Below are 13,512 nucleotides of genomic sequence, written 5' to 3' on the forward strand. Positions count from 1 at the left end.
CTCGTAGAACATAATAAGTGTCCCCCAACCCTAAACATACCGCCAATGGTTCATCGAACGTCCTCCTATAAATGTTCCATCTTTATCCAATATGAACCTAGCAACCTTGGTTCGTAGAGCCTTCGACTCTTTATGATCCGATGGGAGCTTTCCATTTTTCAAATATTCGATATACTTATTCCTCATATCCCAAGTCAAACTTGTAGAATTTATCTTGGCATGACCCTCTTCGACCACAGACCTCGATAATTGGATGACAGTCCCCAGGATAATATCATCTTCTTCAACCGATGACCCCAAGTTGGCAAGTGCATCGGCCTCACTATTTTGTTCTCGAGGCACATGATCTAAAGTCCATTCCTTGAAGTGGTGCAACGTTACCTATAGCTTGTCCAAATATCTTTTCATCATATCCTCTCGAACTTCAAAGCTTTTATTTACTTGGTTTACTACCAACAGGGAATCGCACTTGGCTTCAATGACTTTTGCCCCCAAACTTTTAGCTAGCTCGAGACCTGCAATCATGGCCTCATACTTAGCCTCATTATTAGTCAACTTATAAGTTTTAATAGATTGCCTAATAGTGTTACCTGTAGGTGGCTTCAAAACGATGCCAAGCCCGAGCCCTTTCACATTCGAGGCACGGTCCATGAAGAGGGTCCATACCCCCGATGATGTACCCGATTTTAGCAGAAGTTCTTTTTCAACTTTGGGTACAAGGGTTGGCAAAAAATTGGCCACGAAGTCAGCTAAGATTTGAGACTTGATGGTCATTCGGTGTTAATATTTGGTATCGTACCCGCCAAGTTCGACTACCCATTTGGCCAATCGGCCTGATAGCTCGGGCTTATGCAAAATATTTCATAGAGGATAAGTGGTTAACACACATATTGGGTGACACTAGAAATATGGCTTTAGCTTCCTAGATGCGCTTATTAATGCAAGTGCTAATTTTTCTAAGTGTGGATATCTAGTTTCAGCATCTCCTAGAGTTCGGCTCACGTAATAAACAGGGAACTGAACTAGAGGGTCATGACTAGCAGCCGTGCCATATTTTCTGAGCACCAACGTACATTTTATCTAACCTTCCTTATTATCTTTAAGGGCTGACGAGATCTATATAAATGGTAGACATGGATCATGAACAACCAACAATGAAAGATAATAGCGTGAACATACATAACATGGGATGACCAGACAGTCAAGAAACTATATATAAGGTATGAGCTACCATGCTACCATGAAAGAGTATACAACAAAAATCAGTCGACAAGGCATACCAAACTATACATGAGTCGACACCTGTCTATGAGCCTCTAAAGGAACATAAGTGTTGCAACATTGCGGGAACAGTGCCCCAACATACCCATGATGTCTATAACAAAAATGCATACCAAGACCACGGCAAGTCCAGAGAAGAGATCTCACCAATAACCTCTGAACTAGGCATCCTACTGTGGTGGGAGAGCTGCATCTACCCGTCTATCAGGACCTGCAGTACGACATGAAGCATCCACAAATAAAAAGGACGTCAGTACGAATAAAGTACTGAGTATGTAAGGAAGGAACCATAAGTACAAATAGTAATATAAGCAGGGATAGAGAATATACAACCTGTAACATCTGGTACCTCTGAGGGCTATTGACATGAAATGCATGATACATATATATATATACATATATATATATATATATATAAAACATACGCCTATGTAGGCATCATCATCATATCGTACCCGACCATAATAGGCTCGGTAAAAATGTACCCAGCCATCATAAGGTTCGGTAAAATCATACCCGACCACGTGGAGCTCGGTAAAACCCAACTGATCAGTGGTTGCACAATAGGTGTCATACCTAGCCGTGTAGTGTGCGGCTCGGTAGAGTAAAATAGATACATATATATAATGCATGCTGGACTCATTGGAATAATATTTTGAACCTTTCGGAATAACGTAAGGTCGGTATCCTCTGTACACATTATTAGTACTAACTCTTCATCGTGAATCTTATAAGAATAAGGAAGTACCAACAACATTTATAACATAAGAATAAGAGAAGCAACATCAACATCAATTGCTCCATAAGAAGGGAAACAATGTAAGTACTGCTAGCTTCTAAGAGTAGCGTATCTTTGGAAGCCTATTCATTACATCATGTACAATTGGAGTCATGCAAAAGAAGGAAAGAGATAGCCTCTCATACATTGTATATACTGCCCAACCTCAAGCTATGCAAATTTCACGACTCCTTAGTCTACAATAAGAGAAATGACATTGTCGTTATCGTTTAGGCGTCGTAACTACTATGTATCGACCACAACCTATTTTACGAGCAAATGGACATCACCTACCCTATTTATATGAATTCCCACAAGTCAAAACAATCACCAAACATCCCAAACAACATCAATAATAATCATATTGAGCCTCCCAAAATAGTCCACCAACCAACAACACTACTACCAAGCCTTTCGATATATGTTTCACAAGTTCTGGCTTCAACGACTTAGCCGCAACTTAGATAATCTTAAATACATATAGGTAAGAGGTTACTTACCTTTAAACATAAATAACAACTCTAATTTGACCTTAATTGTCCACAAAATATCCCTCCAATGATGCCATAAGAACAAGGAAGAGAAACTAGCAATCAGTTAGGATTTTACAGCACTAGAATCACTTTAGAAGACTTGAAATCACCTAGGGTTGATATTAAAAACTTGAGGGAGTATTTATAGAACATAAACTCCTTAAAACAACCTCCCACATGAGTTGGAACAACACAAAAATGAGCAACAAGAAGAAGAACAAGAAATTTACTAGCGCCACGGGATTCCCGACACTTGATTTGTGTTGTTTGCCCTTTGTTTGGATCTTGGATCATGAGAGAAACTTGAGAGAATATTTTTAGGGTTCTAAGGTCTGAATACACTTAAAAATAATGACTTAAAACGGGGTTGAGGCATATTATATCTATCCATATGTCTTAAATCGCCTATGTGGGCCCTATAGAGAGCTACTTGGCGCAGTCTTTGAAAACACGAATATCTCTCTACTCCGAGATTGTATTGACGAACGGTTTAATACGTTGGAAACTAGACTCATAGATATTCTATTTGTTGCGTATATCACCCCATAATTCCAAGTATTGGGATAAAAACTTAGTAACATTTGAGCTAAAGTTTAAGTAAAATTATAAACCTAAGTTGTGACAACTTTTGACGACTTTTGTTTCATAACTCGTTTGACATCAAGACTTATGATACGGATATTATATGATTCAAATACCTTAAAACACAAACTCTTGAGTATATTAATAACCTAATACAGGTTACAACATCCTTGATTTGTTTAACTTCTAATACTTGTTAACCACCATTATACACCCTTGTATCATTTAAGACCAATAGAATTAACTTCTTATCATCTCAAAGATAATCTATTCTTGGATTTATGTCGCCTAACTTACAGCATAAACTAATGTACATGAATATGTGTTGTAACACCCTACCCCATTAGGAACATTCATCCTCGAATGTAAGGGTTTATAGGGAGTCTAAATCATCGTGGATTCCAATGGAAATATCTGGCCGAGTTTCCCCTATAAAATGGACAATAGCCAAACTTGCAAGCAGTTAAACATTATGCATGGCCTCACAAGGCTATACAAAGCCTTGCTCTTCTAGAACTAGTACCCCACTTACCGCTATCTCGGACACTACCAAATATAAGTAAAGCTTTTCATCTACCTTCGGAGTGTGAAGTAGAGGTGGGCTTGATAAGTATCACTTCAATTCCTCCAATGCTTTATGGAATTCCGGGGTCCATACGAAATCCTTTTTCTTTTTGAGTAAGGAAAAGAACTTGTGGCTTCGATCTGATAACCTCGAAATGAATCGGCCCAAGGTGTCTATTCGTCCTGTTAACCTTTGTACAACTTTCACACTATCCACGATAGTGATGTCCTCGATGGCCTTGATTTTGTTCGGCTTGATTTCGATTCCCCGATTTGATACCATGAAGCTGTGAAACTTGTCCGAGCCAACCTTAAAGGCACATTTTTCTGGGTTAAGCTTTATGTTGTACTTCCTCAAGATTTTGAATGTTTCCTGCAAATGAGTTAAATGGTCCTCTGCGCGTAGGGACTTAACCAACATATCGTCAATGTAAGATTCCATTGATTTACCTATCTGTTCCTTGAATATTTTGTTAACTAGGCATTGGTATGTGGCTCCAGCATTTTTAACCCGAAGGGCATTACGTTGTAACAGTATGTTCCTAACTTACTGATAAACGAGGTCTTCTCCCGGTCCCCGGGGTTCATCTGAATTTGATTGTACCTGGAGTAGGCATCGAGGAAGGTAAGGATCTCGTGGACGGTCGTGGCATCGATCATGCGATCAATGTTAGGTAATGGAAAGGAATCTTTAGGGCATGCCTTGTTTAGATCCTTATAATCTACACATATTCTAAGTTTGTTCCCTTTTTTAGGGACTACAACTATGCTGACTAACCACTCAGGGTATTTTACCTCCCGAATGGATCCTATTTTAAGAAGTTTAGTTACCTCATTCTTTATGAATGCATGCTTCACCTCAGATTGGGGCCTTCTTTTTTGTTTTACTGGTTTGAACCTGGGGTCGAGGCTTAGTCGGTGTGTTGTTATTTCCTATAGGATCCCTGTCATGTCTAAATGGGACCAAGAAAAACAATCCATATTATTGATAAGAAATTAAATGAGTTCTTTCCTGAGTTTGGGGGTTAACCCCATTCCTAGGTATACCTTTCTCTTGGGCATGTACTCAATCAGTATGACATGTTCTAGTTCCTCAACCATTGACTTGGTTGAATCTGACTCTTCGGGAACAACGAAAGTTCGAGGAGTAAGGAAATCCTCTTCTTCTTCGATTACCTGTTCCTCTAATTCGGTCGAGGCTGGGAGCGGTGATTGCTATTTTTCTGTCTGCTTTTCTTTAGTGCTTGATTTTTCCGAGGTCGAAGGCACTGGTATCGGTGTCACCTCATCGACTGCAAACATTTCATTTGCATCGTGTTGTTCTCCGTAAACTGTTTTCACACCATCTGCTATTTGGAATTTCATCATCTGATGAAGGGTTGAAGGTACTACCCTCATGTTGTGGATCCATGGCCTCCAGCGTAGTGCATTATATCTCATGTTGCCTTCGATGACATGGAATTTTGTATCTTGGATGGTCCCAGCCACGTTTACTAGTAGGATTATCTCCCTCTTTGTTGTTTCTCTTGCCATGTTGAAGCCATTTAGGACTCGAGATGCAGGTACAATTTGGTCATGTAGACCGAGCTGCTCTACGACCCTTGATCTGATTATGTTTGCTGAGCTACCTGGATCCACTATAACACGTTTAACTTGAATTTTATTTAACAAAATAGAAATTACCAGGGCGTCATTATATGGTTGAGATATGCCTTCCACTTCCTCGTCATTGAATGATAGGATGCCCTCGGGCACATAACTCCGAGTCCGTTTTTCTCTGGTGATCGACACCTTGGTGCGTTTGAATATAGGCCTTTGTGGAACATCGACACCGCCAACGATCATATGAATTACATGTTGCAGTTCTTCCTGCTTATTTTTTCAGTTTGCATCTCTTTCTCTAAAGTGGTTCTTAGCTCGATCACTGAGAAACTCTCGAAGATGACCCTCGTTGAACAATCGAGCTACCTCCTACCTCAGCTGCCTGCAGTCTTCGGTCTTATGGCCATGTGTGCCATGATATTTACACATCAAGTTTGGATTCCTTTGAGAAGGATCGGTTTGTATAGGCCTAGGCCACCTGGTGTCTTTGATTCTTCCAACAGTTGACATGATCCCCGATGCATCTACACTAAAATTATACTCCGACAACCGAGGTGATTCTGCGGGATCGGTATGTTTATCAAAACCATGTTTACTCATAAGTCCCCGAGAATTCTGTCCTCGATCGTTCTGAGGAGGATTTCGCCCCAAACCATTTTTCTTCGATCCGAGACATATGGCTGATACCATTTCCTAGTTGATCTCGGTTCCCTGTCTGTATTCCTCGGGGCCATAACCGCCAATCTATTTGGATGTACTGAGTCCGAGGGGCTCCCAACTGGTCGTCTTCGACCCTGATCTTCGATTGATAACGATTATGTACATCTGCCCAAGTCACGACTGGACACTCTACCAGATTTTGCTTCAACTGTCGTGACGCGATCGAACTCCGCTCGTTCAACCCCTGCATAAAAGCTTGTACTTCCCAATCATCCGAGACCGGTGATAATCCATTCGCTCCATTTGAAATCGGGATACGAACTCCTTTAGCATCTCATCATTCCTCTTTCTTATCTTAAAAACATCTGATTTCCTTGCTGCAACCTTTATGGCCCCGGCATGTGCTTTCATGAATGCGTCTGCTAACATAGCAAATAAACCGATAAAATTCGGTGGCAAGTTGTGATACCAAATCATGGATCCCTTTGACAAAGTTTTCCCAAATTGTTTCAACAATACTGACTCGATCGCATCATCATTTAAGTCGTTCCCTTTAATCCCGCAAGTGTACGAGATAATGTGTTTATTAGGATCGCTCGTTCCATTATATTTAGGTATATCGGGCATACGAAACTTCTTGGGGATAGGCTTCGGAGCCGCGCTCGGGGGAAATGGCTTTTGCATGAATTTTTTGGCATCTAATCCTTTCAAGACAGGGGGTGCCCCTGGTATTTGATCAACACAGGAGTTATACGTCTCCATTTTTTTGTCATTATCCTCAATCTTTTTCTCCCTCGACTCGATTCTTTTGGTGAGCTTCTCGAGCATCATCATATCGTGGGATCAGTCCCCGAGCCATTACCGTTTGATATTTCTGGCACCGGCTCAATACGGCGAGTGATTTCTAGTTCGACCACACTTGGAGTTTTATGCTGACTTTGAAGCTGAGCGATAGCAATCTGTTGAGCTTGTAACATCTCGAATATTACTTGGAGGCTAACTCCCCCATCTCTTATACCCTGTGTTCCTTGACCACGAGATCGGACTTCCCTGCGTATACTTCCTCCGGGGTCTGCGCCTAAATCTGCATTCAAAGCAATGTGTGAACTAACATCGACTGGTTCCACATTTGGCACTTCCCCAGGGTTAATCGGTGGTACACCGACTCCCGGAGTAGCTACATTGTTGTTTTCCCCATGAAATCCTAAACCATCATCGCCGTGTACAGGTGCATTTTATGAGTTTGACATGTTTTAACCTGTGAACAAAAATTCTTGACAAGAACAAGTGTGAAAATAACGTGTGTTATCAGAATCACTACTGAAATAACCAATATTATCTTTAGCCCCACGGTGGGCGCCAAACTATTTACCTCGAAAATACGAGTAACAATTAAACTTGTTTATGGTTTTAAAGATATGTGATTTAGTTCAATACTAATTAATAACCAAAAAATCTAACGTATAAATGAAAGAAGTAAGTAAAATCAAATCAGTGTGCAAGCCAGTCTTGACCTCGAGCTAAAGTGGCCTCGAGGTTGGTAGAACAATAAAGTTAAAGGGCAATTCTGATGAGTAATGAGCAAGAAAGTAAGAGAGTATATTCTTTTGCCAATGATTGATGGTGTTTACAAATGATTGGGGTCCCCTTTATATAGCAAGGGAACTCTAAATAAGGTACATTTCTATTTACAGTAAGGAACCTTTATTGGGACAGCTGTCTAACCACCTAGTACGGATTCGTACTGGCTCGTACAAATCTATTCCGGAATTTACGCCACGATCTTGGGGATGTGGCGGGAATCTTGCTCTTTCTGTTACAAACCCATAACGGCGTCATCTCGGGGTTGGTCATACTCGGCTTCGGTACCCACCGCGTACTTCGATTCTTGAGCCTGAGATTCTGTCATGGGCTCAAGTTTGGTCCATCGGGCTCGAACTCGACCCATCCTGAACTCGGGCTTGAAGCGATTCGTCGAGCCTGTAAAATGGGGCTTCGACCGTATACAATTTGTACAATTGCTCACAGAATCCAATGTTGAAATCGTAATACATAGGCTGGAAAAAAAAAAGTAATACTTAGAGTTTCATGGTTGGCTCTAAGAAGGAAACAAATAAATTCAGCCGCGGTTTATCTATTTAGTTTATAGCAATTTGTTGGATGATAAGTCAATCTAAACGTACGTTAACGTAAATAGAATTCTAGTTCTACTTATGTTAATACAGATAGGAAATATATAAGCGATAGACTTGATAAGACTTCATATAGCACTTCCATAGAAAATAGAAATCTAGTTTTGCAAAAGCAACTTATTTTCTTGGTACAAAAGCCACTTATGCTAACTGAGAATATATAACGCTCAAATAAACTGTTATTCATATGGTGTTCTAATTCACATGAGATTAGAAGCGGAAAGATTCTCGTGATTTGATAATAGTATTTACTCTAAAATAGGTCACAACAAGACCGCATAGCGTAGTGGATTAGCGCGTTTGACTTCGGATCAAAAGGTCGTGGGTTCGACTCCCACTGTGGTCGGTTTATAGATCTTTTTCTATTATTCACTTTTAAGAAAGATGGTATCAGCTGCATGTTCATTTGTACTGCTAAACATGGGGAACTGAGACAGTACTTTACACAATTCAAATTTCTTATTCATGGATATCATGCAATCCGTTCCAAATTTCTTATTTGCACACACACTGCATGAAAATGTACTAAATGATATCTCATTTGTTTGTGCAACTTCTCACCTGGAAATATACACTCACTGAGAATACAGCTTGCAGGAAGTTTCTTACAAGGGCAATATCCTAATTCTGGCTTCTCTATAATACACCATTAATCTATTCTCGTCGCAATCAATTTGAGTCAAGGACAAAAAGGAAAGATATGTCACTTTAGAAACAGCAAACTATGAGCTTTCTTGCTGAGAAGCAGGCTGAGTAGCAGTCTTCCTCCTCCTGGTTCTCTTCACTGTTACAGCTGCCTTTTCCCCAGCTTCAACTTTTTCCTCATTGTTAACAGGAGCTTTTACCGAATTTACTTGGGTCCGCAGCCGCAAAATCTCACCTTTTGCTGATGCCATTTCATCTTCCAATTTCTTTGCTCTCTTCTCCAGACTCTCGCGTTCCTTGCCAAGTTTCATTACCAGGCTATGGGCATCTTCAAGGTTTTCTCGGGATTCTTGAGAAATTTGTTTCTGCTCAGAAACAGACTTTTGGAGCACTTCTCTCTCATCCTCGAGGCTAGAAATATGAGAATTAGCAAGCTCAAGCTCCTTTGCAAGTGCAAAAGCATTTCGGTTCATCTCATCAAGTGATTCCGTAGCCCTTTCCAGCTCTTCTTCCAGATTCTTCCGTGACTCTTTCTCTCTTGTAATTTGAGCCTCCAAAAATGTTAGCTCTTTCTCCAGTGTCACGACAATATTCTTTTCTTGTTTCAGTTCATCAGCAGCACGTTCTGCTTTCTTGTAGACATCAACTAGCTCCGTCTGTAAGTTATCACAATTTTCAGTAACAGCCGCTAGTTCATTAGACATAGTGTGCATTTCTTCATTTGTTTTCTTTAGAAGCTCCCTAGTAGTGGTCAGCTCCGCAGCTAAGAGCTCTGCACCACGTTTTGTCTCATCAATGTTCCTCCGTAATGATGTTCTTGTTTCCTCCAATTCCATCTGAAGTTTAGAAACCTCAGCTTCAAGCTTAGAGCAAAGATGCCTCGACTGCTGTAGTTGTTCTGCTATATCAGAAGCATCACTTCTAGATTTCTCAAGAGTTTCCTGAGTAACCTGGACCTCTAGCTTCAACTTGCTTATGTTTTCCAGCTCAGCGTCCAGCATTCTCCTTAAGTTTTCTTTTTCTTGAGTCAGATCAGCAATTAGCACTTTATTTTTGCGTACTTCATCTGAGGCAGTGCCAAGTTGTTCCTCGAGCTGGTGTAGTCTCTTTTCTTGTTCCCCCAACAGCTTGGCATCAGAAGCCACTTTCTTCTCTGAAATGGACTTGAACTCGCTGTATTCCTTTTGAATAGCATCAAGCTCTTTTTTAGATTCATCTCTCTCAACGAGCAAAGAATTTAATCGCACATTAAGGTTGTCTTCTGATTCACGTTTCAACTCTAGTTCTCTCTCTCTTTTCTGGACTTCGACTTTAAGTTCTTTGATTTCTGAAGTCAAATTCATCAGCTGATCCTGGGATTCCTGATACATTGAGCTCAATTTATCTACCTCTGATTCTTTTTCAGCTAGTTTAGAGGTTGTACTCTGAAGAGATGCCTCTTTATCTTTGATCTCTGTAGTAAGTAAAGTTATCTTTTCTTGCAGAACTTGTATCAAATCAAGCTTCTCTTTAAGCTCCTCCTGCAATTTTTTCTTATCCTCCTTCGTCTGCATGAGGTTATTTTGAAGGCCCTCGATCTGAACTTTGAGCTCTTCAGCAATTCGTTTTTCTTTTTGCAGCTCCTGACCAAGGTTAGTTACTGTACTCTTTGCTGAATTCAATTGGTTAACCAGAGCTTGCCGTTCTTCGCCTGCCCTCTTAAGTTGATTATTTCGTATATCCCTTTCGTTCAGCAGCTCAGACTGGAATTTCTTCTCCATTGAAACGAATGTGGCTTCTTTCTCCTTCAGCTTATTTTTCATCTGAGTACATGAAAGCAGATCCTAATTAGTAAAAGCAACCCAAGAAAGTAACTCGTTCTTTCTGCCTATAATCTTACGATTTAGAATAGCCTTTAAGCTAATGGTCTAAGCATGTTAAGATCACTTGCACTGTTTTATGTTTAAACTGTTTGCAATAGGTTCAGTTCAGGCCAAACTGCGACTAATTTATACAAGTCGCCCCTCTACTGGATTCCGCAGTTTCTGCTTAGAAATGTTGCTCAAAAATATTATACTTTCAGAAGAAATTGGACCATGCAATAGATCTGCAATGTCAGTAAGATGATGGGAACACTCTGCTTTAAGATCCCAACTGCATCCATAGAGACATAAAATTACAGAAAACTTGTATCACAAAACATATAGAGAAGAGCATATCTAGCTTACAGATTCAATGGTTGCATCAGAAACGGCCTTCTCGTTTCGAGCCAAGGCATAAAGAGAACCAAGCACGCCTGAACCAAAAACTCCAAGTCCATTAAGTAGAGAAAAGAAGGGATTCTCTGCATTTCCTTGGATTGTTTGCTGGTTACAAGAAAACATTCAAACTGAGAGCATATAAAGCTGATGATAATATAGAAATTAAGCTATAGCAGAATGCATTCTCTCTCAATCTTTTCTCAAGGAGATGCTAGGCATTCATTCTGACCTCTGTCTCCTCTTTCTGCGGCTGTGCTTTTACTTGAGAATCTGAGATACAATGAGAGCTGAGTTAAGCATTTTTTGAAAAGGCATCAGGGTGTGGGAGATAAACCTTTCACAAATCCAAATACAAGTTCACAATATCTAGCAAAAACTTTCAGATATTAACCACAATCACAAACAACATATGCAAGTATGCCCCCGAATCTTCAGGAATATGCTAGATATTACTACACAGATACCAAAACAAAATTATACGGAAAGGAGATTGAATGCACTAGTTTCTGATAAATAAGGCCTATTAACAAAAAAAAATATATGGAAAGAAGCTGTGTTATCTATTGGTCTTTGATATGAAAATGTACTTCTGCTACTTTTACATCCCCTCACCCCAAAGTTTGGAAGTGAATATTTTCACCATGACCAACCAGATGAACAAAGCAGAGTCAAAGAAACATAGGTAACCCCACTCTTAGTATCCAGATTGCAGACTCATTCCCAGTTTTTGTTCTTTCGATCTCTCTTTTTCCTCTGTTGCGATGAGGATCGAGTGACTCTGCCATAAGAAACCGACAAAGGAATGATGGAATAGATTACTTGATAAGCCGAGATAAGTTTCCAAGGAAGCAATCTAACGTTTACCAAAGCTTAGCTTTCTTGGCATTTCGTTTTCTAAAGAAAATTAGAAATTCAGCTGACAACAAAATAATTATGTACCTTTTATTTGTCTGCACTAACAATAATATACTATAAGGAGTGAGCATAATTAAGAACTGTGCTAAAAAGCATGAGAATCAAGTTTGTAAGGGTCTCTATAACGATCAAGCTACAAATATATATAGTTGGAGACGGAAATTATTAACAAGGAAGTCGATCTCAATACTCTTAAATTGAACTAGAAGTCTATTATTGCACTGATCAAGCCTAAATTTGCACATGAATGATTATTAAAAAGTTTGATAACTAATCTTGTTTATAAAAGGGAAAAAAGAATAAGAAAAGAAATGCAGTTGTCATTCAACGGTATACTGATTAAACCTCTTAGGAAACCATAGTCAATTACAGAATTTCTTATCGACATTCTTCCCAAATACCTTTAGTAAACAGTCTAAGTACAGTCAGCAAACTAGTGCAACTTAGATCTGCCTAAAGAATCGCCAAATTATCTAATCATAATGGCCATTAATTCCAAGTGTCAGCTGATGGAAAAAGACCAAATGGCAATGGCCGTAAATCCTATAACTCGAAATCTATTGCCAATTACAACTGCACTGCTTCAAGAAAATTCGTACTGGTCACATTTAAGCTACTGAAATGGACCAAGCTTTTATCAAATTCACCGATTCTATAAATTAAAGAACACATTCTGACTTAAAGACAAAAAGAAGCTAAAGAACCCTATTATTTTTTCAACTCAGAGCAAAGCAATATAATGTCGAACCAAATAAAGGGCAAGAAAGAATCAAGAAAAATGATTGACCTACTGACAAGCCTTCAAAAGCATTTGCCCTCAAGCTGAGAAGTGGAAGAACAGAGAAACCCACGAAAAGAATCGTTCTTCTGCTGCAGAATTCGCTTTCCTTTTGATTCTCCGAGTGTATACATGCCATAGCTGGCATTTTCTTTTTACATTTTTGCGCATTTCTTGGGGAAAAAAGCAAGGGTGTAAATTGGGAAGAAGATAGTGATGAAGAAGAAAAGAGAGAATGAGAGAGTGGAGATTGGGGAAAACAAGAACTCCCCATTACAAAGTTGGTTGGTTTCTCCCGATTTCCACTCCGAAAGTGATAAAAAGAAGAAGATTTCAGAGGCCAGTGATTGCTCTATCTGCCTATTAGCTAAGACTCATGTTACAGTCGTTACTAGGACCACAATGACCTTACTTCTAATTTTCCTCAACTCTTTATACTTGTGGGAAATTGGGGATTTCAGTACTTTAAGCTCAATTCGGCCTATAAATTACTCCCTCCAAATTTACATTTATGGTTACCACTTACTACTTTTTTGTGAATCCATCTAGTTTAAGAAAAGAGATAAAAAACTTTTGAACTTATGGCGTAAAATGAGACACACATATTTTGTGTGACTATAAAGCGTTACATAAAGTTAAATTGTTTTCAAATATGGAAAGAGATCATTCATTTTAGCATGGGCTAAAAAGAAAATAGATTCACATAAATTGAAACGGACGGAGTAGTATTTAAGCTACTATT

The 13,512-nt window shown here is 39.4% G+C and overlaps 2 protein-coding genes and 1 non-coding gene across 3 annotated transcripts; 1 reads left to right on the top strand and 2 right to left on the bottom strand.

Annotated features, from left to right (window-relative positions):
• Window positions 1-4,953: 4,953 nt before the first annotated feature.
• Window positions 4,954-5,583, bottom strand: LOC138888562 (uncharacterized). The gene has a single exon (XM_070170448.1). The coding sequence runs from the start codon at window positions 5,581-5,583 to the stop codon at window positions 4,954-4,956; it is 630 nt and encodes a 209-aa protein (XP_070026549.1).
• Window positions 5,584-8,464: 2,881 nt separating this feature from the next.
• On the top strand, window positions 8,465-8,538 carry TRNAR-UCG (transfer RNA arginine (anticodon UCG)). The gene has a single exon. It is a non-coding gene; the product is annotated as a tRNA-Arg (tRNA).
• Window positions 8,539-8,632: 94 nt separating this feature from the next.
• LOC104249693 (MAR-binding filament-like protein 1-1) lies at window positions 8,633-13,169 on the bottom strand. The gene is made up of 4 exons (XM_009806168.2): window positions 12,780-13,169; window positions 11,307-11,347; window positions 11,045-11,182; window positions 8,633-10,639 (listed from the first exon to the last, which is right to left on the bottom strand). The coding sequence occupies exons 1-4, from the start codon at window positions 13,042-13,044 to the stop codon at window positions 8,915-8,917; spliced, it is 2,169 nt and encodes a 722-aa protein (XP_009804470.1). The 5' UTR covers window positions 13,045-13,169; the 3' UTR covers window positions 8,633-8,914.
• Between the last annotated feature and the right edge of the window lie 343 nt (window positions 13,170-13,512).

Source organism: Nicotiana sylvestris, chromosome 3 (genome assembly GCF_000393655.2).
Source record: "Nicotiana sylvestris chromosome 3, ASM39365v2, whole genome shotgun sequence".
In the NCBI taxonomy this organism is placed as follows: domain Eukaryota; kingdom Viridiplantae; phylum Streptophyta; class Magnoliopsida; order Solanales; family Solanaceae; genus Nicotiana; species Nicotiana sylvestris.